The sequence below is a fragment of the Sceloporus occidentalis genome, unplaced genomic scaffold (assembly GCF_023333645.1).
Source record: "Sceloporus occidentalis isolate IW3139 unplaced genomic scaffold, rSceOcc1.0.p SCAF_2, whole genome shotgun sequence".
In the NCBI taxonomy this organism is placed as follows: domain Eukaryota; kingdom Metazoa; phylum Chordata; class Lepidosauria; order Squamata; family Phrynosomatidae; genus Sceloporus; species Sceloporus occidentalis.
The window spans coordinates 101,834,763-101,842,048 of NW_028316982.1; the positions used below are offsets into that span (position 1 = coordinate 101,834,763).

The 7,286-nt window shown below is 40.4% G+C and overlaps 1 protein-coding gene across 4 annotated transcripts in view; it reads left to right on the forward strand.

Moving 5' to 3' along the window:
* Window positions 1–2,132, forward strand: part of LOC149318784 (ferroptosis suppressor protein 1-like) — a 103,625-nt gene extending 101,493 nt beyond the window's left edge. For 2 of the 4 annotated variants that reach the window (XM_089510452.1, XM_089510451.1), the window contains exons 8-9: window positions 674–874; window positions 1,523–2,130. In XM_089510452.1, the coding sequence (XP_089366578.1) occupies window positions 674–874; window positions 1,523–1,677 (356 nt within the window). In that variant the 3' untranslated portion in view covers window positions 1,678–2,130. Of the gene's footprint in view, window positions 1–673; window positions 875–1,522 lie in introns of all 4 variants that reach the window. The other 2 variants (XM_089510453.1, XM_089510450.1) reach the window with 2 other exon arrangements.
* The last annotated feature ends 5,154 nt before the right edge of the window (window positions 2,133–7,286 follow it).

Sequence of the window (7,286 nt, forward strand, 5' to 3'; positions counted from 1 at the left end):
GCCAGATTTCCTTATCCAGCCTGTCTAAAGAAACAGACATTCCCTTCAGCTCTGTTTCTGGTATTCTAAATCCTATGTGGAACTGCTGGCTTTAGAGAGAGGCAAAGACAGTCTTTATTGGCTAAAATATTTGGGGAGAAAGGTATGCTGTTAACAGGACTGGCTCCTTTTATAAGGCCCATTGAAGTATTTGCGTCCAAATTGTTGGGAGTTGAGAAGACTGCAATCTTGTAGTGTACTCTGGGAAATCCCATTGAACTCAGTGTGACTTATGTCAGAAACACATAGGACTATATTATTAAGGACAACATACTGTCTGTAGACAAGCTTACTCTCTCTCTTTGTGTTTGTGTACCTGCATTTAAACCCAAGTTTGGCTGTAGGGTAAGTAAAGTGCCACCCCTACAACCCACCCTCGTTTTCCAAAATGCTGAAACTGGGGTTATAAACAGTTAAAGTGAGAATATGTGTTAAAATTGACTGCATGTGGCATTAAACTGGTATTCTAAAAATACTGAGTTCCTTATAATTTTACTTTAATGCTAGTGTTTACTGAAATATTTTAGGTGTCTCTCTTATCAGTAAAAGTATCCTCTTAGAAAGGGTTATAATCAGTATGAACATATATTAAATATGAGGAAAACAGTACAATAATTGATATGTTCCATCCTAGGTGACAAGCTGGCAAGTAATGGTGCTCTGAAAGTGAACGAGCACCTTCAGGTAAAAGGATATGATAACATCTATGCCATTGGTGACTGTGCTGATGTGGATGAGCCCAAGATGGCATACCATGCTGGGCTCCATGCAGATGTTGCAGTGACCAACATTATCAACAGTCTGACGCAGAAACCTCTGAAAACCTACACACCTGGTAAACCCACTTACTCAGTGACTTCATATACTTTTCACATGTCTTCAATAAATACAAATTTTAAAGTTACTATTGAGCCAGGTTAATTTTTTACAGCAACTTCTGCAGTTGCATGTTTTCTTAATAGTGGTTGCAGGGCAGTTATACTGTACTTTTGTGTTGTTTGTTCATAAGGTACTTCTTTGACAGTCCTTTATCAGGGTTTATTCATGTGGAAAAAGATGGCATGAATCAATGTGTGAACTAGCCATGCATGTAAGTGGGAAGTATGGGCACAGGATGCTTCCAGACAGCCTTTCCTGTGTAATTGTTTCATTTGCTCACAGAATTTTCAAGGTGGTCCAGATGGCAATGGCTTCCATTTGTAATCCTACCATTTTCTCCCACTAGTTCTTGTGGCTTTTCTCTCTCTCTTATCACAGAAAATCTGTGGTCAGAAAGATAGAAGTGCATCATTTTGATTGATTTTGATTGAAAGCATTAGCTGTATGAAAACATCCTATATATATATATATATATATATATATATGGCTCAAACAAAGTGATATTGTTTTAACCAATACCTAGAATTTTTATTCAGGTCAAATAGTATGTTGAAGTCCTTTTGTGTTTTCTTGTTTGGAATCTTGTGTATATTTCCCCCTTCAGGATCACTTACCTTCCTGATTTCAATGGGAAGAAATGATGGAGTGGGCCAGATTAATGGATGCTACATTGGACATTTTTTAGTCACTGTTGCCAAAAGCAAAGATCTTTTTGTGTCAAAAAGCTGGAAGAAGATGGATCAGCATATGCCTTGCTAGTAGGAAAAAGGGAAGCTAGCAAAAAAAGGATACTACATTAGAGTATACTTCTAATGAACTAAGAATACAGTAAGGCACTGGAGAATAAATCTGTTGGGAAAAGTTGTTATTCTGTGTTGTATCTTCAGTAGATCTTTGCAGAAGCTGCATTTCACATTGGATCTTGAGTGTTATTAATTCATGAGTTAACATGGATTCTGTGAAACTGGGTTGAATTTCCAAATTAAAAGAGTGGTGGTCTGTGGAATAATTCATCATTCTGCATGGTATGCTGAGTACTTAAACACACCCATGTTCCCTTTTTTCTCTTTAAGGTGCCTGTACTTCAGTCAACTGGTTTATTTATATTTATTGGGCTTCTTTCTGGTCCAGCTGCAAACATTTAAAGCAACTAATTCAATTCCTACATTAATATGACGTTTGAAGCAGCTCAAGCTTTAGAGCTTTCTAGTTCATGTGACCAAAATTCTATAAACCCTAATTTCTTGTTACTGAAAAATTCTAACAATGACTTTGCAAGTAGGAACTGAAGTATTTTCTTTGATACAAAAGATGGTGTGGAAGCACAACTTCTTGTACTTTGATTCTATTTGTTGGTCAAGAATGGGACATAAAAATCCCATTTTACAAACTTGATGTGTGAATTGTTGTGGTACATATCTAAAGTGAGAATGATAACTAAACTGAAGTAGTATTTCTTGGGAAGAAATATATTGACAACATAGCCTAAAGATAACAAAGCTTATTATGTTCCCCAAACAACTGTCTTTAAAGTTTAGTAAAAATCAGTACAATCAGCCCTTCTTATACATGGATTTTTTATACACGGCTTCAAGCATACACGGTTTGAAAATGTTCAAAAAAAGTATAAATTTCATATGTCAAACCTTGATTTTCCATTTTTTATAAGGGAAACCATTTTGCCATGTCATTATATTTAATGGGACTTGAGTATACACGGATTTTGTTATACACGGGAGATCTTGGAACCAAACCCCAGCGTATAACAAGGGTCCACTGTACCTCTAATCCAGCTAAAGTTGATCATATCTACAAGAATATTTTGAAAATCCATGCTTTCATTGGTGCAGATTCAAACTCTGAAGATCTGTGCTTTCATTCCTTTCATCAATGTAGACTGCTGCAGCCAATCTGTCATCCAATGGATAGCCTCCTAGATAAGCTTTTCTGTCCTTTTCTAAGCTTTAGTGGCAGACCTATTGCTCATTAGTGGGCCCATGCTCAAAGCCACTGCATGTTAGTATACCCTGCTAGAGCTTATACTCCATTGGTATAGTTTTCAAGAGCCCAGGACCATCTCTGCACCAAAATGTGGCAAAGGATTCTATGGTGGCAATCATATCCTTTCCACAAAACCTACCTCCTTTCTTAATACTCCAAGAATAAAACAAACTTTTGCCTTCTCTCATACCATGTAACTTCCATTTCCTTTATGTGACAACAACTTCTTGACTAAATTTTAGACAAGGAATAATTTGATCTGCCACTAATCCACCTAAGTTCTTCTGGATGCAGAAGAATACTGAATTCAGTTGACCTGCTCTGGTTCAGCAAGTCATTACTTGTGCTGAGTAGGACAGCATACTCAGTATCCATACAGATAGCTGTGAAGAGATCTGAACCCATTCTTTCTTTATAATTCATGGTGTCTATAGCCCACAGAGACTCTAGGAAGAAAATAGGACCATACAATGCTGGAGTCAGTCTTGTTTTTGAAAAAAGCTTGATTAAAATGCTAAATAGAATCATAGAATCGTAGAGTTGGAAGAGACCACTAGGGCCATCCAGTCCAACCCCCTGCCATGCAGGAAATCCAAATCAAAGCATCCCTGACAGATGGCCATCCAGCCTCTGTTTAAAGACCTCCAGGGAAGGAGACTCTATCACCTTCCGAGGAAGTGCATTCCACTGCCGAACAGCCCTTACTGTCAGGAAGTTCCTCCTAATGTTCAGGTGGAATCTCTTTTCCTGTAGCTTGCATCCATTGTTCCGGGTCCTGTTCTCTGGAGCAGCAGAAAACAAGCTTGCTCCCTCCTCAATATGACATCCTTTCAAATATTTAAACAGGGCTATCATATCACCTCTTAACCTTCTTTTCTCCAGGCTAAACATCCCCAGCTCCCTAAGTCGTTCCTCATAGGGCATGGTTTCCAGACCCTTCACCATTTTTGTCGCCCTCCTTTGGACACGCTCCAGTTTCTCAATGTCCTTTCTGAATTGTGGCGCCCAGAACTGGACACAATATTCTAGGTGGGGCCTGACCAAAGCAGAATACAGTGGCACTATTACTTCTCTTGATCTAGACACTATACTTCTATTGATGCAGCCTAAAATTGCATTGGCCTTTTTAGCTGCCGTATCACACTGTTCACTCATGTTCAACTTGTGGTCTACTTGGACTCCTAGATCCCTTTCACACGTAGTTTCATTCAGCCAGGTGTCACCCATCCTATATCTGTGCATTTTATTTTTCCACCCTAAGCGCAATACCTTACATTTCTCTGTGTTGAATTTCATTTTGTTAGCTTTGGCCCAGCTTTCTAGTCTATTCAGGTCATTTTGAATCTTGATCCTGTCCTCTGGGGTATTAGCTATTCCCCCTAATTTGGTGTCATCTGCAAATTTGATAAGTATGCTCCCAATTCTGTCATCCAGGTCATTGATAAAGATGTTGAATAGCACTGGGCCCAGGACAGATCCCTGTGGGACCCCACTGGTCACCTCTCTCCAGGATGAAAAGGAGCCATTGTTGAGTACCCTTTGGGTTCGGCCGGTCAACCAATTACAGATCCATTTAACAGTTCCTTTGTCTAGCCCACATTTTACAAGCTTGTTTGCAAGAATGTCATGTGAAACCTTGTCAAAGGCCTTACTGAAATCAAGATATACTATATCCACAGCATTCCCTTCATCTACCAAGCTGGTAATTTTATCAAAGAAAGAGATTAGATTTGTCTGGCATGACTTGTTTCTCTGAAACCCATGTTGACTTTTTGTGATTATGGCATTGCCTTCTAGATGTTCACAGACTCTCTGTTTAATGATCTGCTCCAGAATCTTTCCTAGAACTGATGTCAGACTAACTGGACGATAATTGTTGGGATCCTCTTTTTTCCCCTTTTTGAAGATGGGGACAACGTTTGCCCTTCGCCAGTCTGCTGGGATCTCTCCTGTTCTCCAGGAGTTTTCAAATATGATTGCCAATGGCTCCGATATTACTTTTGCCAGTTCTTTTAATACCCTTGGATGGAGTTCATCTGGTCCCGGAGACTTAAATTCATTTAGATTAACAAGGTGTTCCTCTACTATCTCTTTACTTATTCTGTGCTGAAATTCCCCTATTCTGTCCTCTGCTCCATTATCCTCAGGTTGAGCACCCTTTGCCTTTTCTGAGAAGACTGAGGCAAAGAAGGTGTTGAGTAATTCTGCCTTTTCTCTATCTCCTGTTAGCATTTTGCCATCTTCTCCACGCAGTGGCCCTACCGTTTCCTTCTTCTTCCTCTTGCTGCGGACATATCCAAAAAAGCCCTTTTTATTGTTCTTAACCTCTCTAGCAAGCCTGAGTTCATTCTGCGCTTTAGCTTTTCTGACTTTACCCCTACACATGCCTGCTATTTCTTTGAATTCCTTTTTCGTGATTTCCCCCTTTTTCCATTTCTTATACATGTTCCGTTTCAAACTTAGCTCGGTTGAAAGTTCCTTAGTCATCCATCCTGGTTTCTTGAGACACCTCCCGTTTTTCTTTCTCACTGGAACTGTTTGAAATTGTGCCTTCAGTATCTCCCTTTTGAGAAAGTCCCATCCGTCCTGAACTCCTTTATCTTTTAGTATTTCTGACCATGGAATCGCCCTCAATACTTCTCTAAGTTTACTGAAATCCGCTCTCCTAAAGTCTAGGATGCGTGTCTGACTATGCCTGGCTTCTCCTTTCCACTGTATTACAAACTCCAGGAGAACATGGTCACTTCCACCTAATGATCCCACCACTTGCACCCCATTAACCAAGTCATCCTTGTTGGTTAGGATCAGATCTAAAATAGCTGACCCCCTTGTTGCCTCTTCCACCTTTTGGACCATGAAATTGTCTTCCAGGCAAGTGAGGAATTTGCTAGACCTTGAGGATTTTGCCGAGTTTGACTTCCAGCAAATATCAGGATAGTTGAAGTCGCCCATCACTACTACATCTCTCTTTTCTGACTGTGTGGTCATCTGTTCTAGAAAGATATCATCCAATTCCTCAGTCTGACTTGGGGGTCTGTAGTAGACTCCCACCATAACACCCTTGTTGTTTCCCTCCCCTTTGATTCTTATCCAGATGCTCTCCACCTGGGTTCCATGATTGATGTCCAGGATCTCTTCACTGGTGTAAATATCTCTGACATATAGTTCTATTCCTCCTCCTTTCTTGTTTGGCCTATTTCTCTTAAAAAGGTTATACCCCTCTATTTCCACATTCCAATCATGAGACTCATCCCACCAGGTTTCAGTGATGCCTATTATATCATATTTGCTTTGTTGTACTAGGAGTTCGAGTTCATCTTGCTTATTTCCCATGCTCTGTGCATTAGTGTAGAGACATCGCAGACCATGGTTCCCTTTTACTTGCTGCCTGTGCAAGTTTTTTTGCCTCCCACTGTTGGGCCCTTGCACTGTTTGCCTTGTTTCCTCTGTGTCTTTTTGACTATTTTCGCCATCCCTTTCGCCTTCCTTAATATTGTCTCCCTTCCCCTCGGAACTCAGTTTAAAGCTCTCCTGATCAAGTTCTTGAGACTGTTGGCAAAAACATTTCTTCCAACTGGCGTGAGATGCAACCCGTCTGTTGCAAGAAGTCCCTCCTTATGGAACCGCAGCCCATGATTTGCCTGGAAGGCTGAAGAAAAATGTACATATAGACAAAGGGTGTACATATAGGAAATGTACATATTGTAAAGAGTGGCCCTACAGGGGTCAAAAATTCCAAAAATATTTTGCTCTAAAATGTTGCAAATTTAAAGGGGATTGGAGGGAGTGTTTTGATCATGTTTGGAGGCCCCTTGCAAAGTGGGACATTTCCACCATATTTTGCTCCACCCCAGAGACAATTTAGGGTCAGGAGAGGCCTTTTTTGATGAAGGAAATGAAAAGGAAGTGACTTCTGTTCACTTTCTGTTGTTAAAGGCCTGCCCTTAGCCTAAAATGTCCCAGGAAGGGCCAAAAACATGATGAAAATGCTTCCTAGGGGTCATTTGGTGGCAAAATCAATTTTTTGTGGGGTAGCAGTGAGTGTGGGTGGCAGGGGGGTGAATGCCTTTGAGTCCATTAGAGTAATGATACTGTCCAGAGAGGCCCTTCTCTCTGTCCTACCACCCTATCAGGCTTGTTTGCTGGTAAAGAAGCGAGGACTCTTCTCAATAGCTGCTCCCACACTTTGAAATTTCCTCCCTAGAGAGGCTAGGATGGCCCCATTCCTGCTCTCCTTTTGGTGGCAGGTAAAAACATTTTTGCTCCAATGGGATTTTTCACGTTGATGAGGGTTGGGCTTTAAAATGCTGAGTGATTCAGATTTTTAAGGTTTGTATATCATTTTAATTACATTTTACTATTTTAAT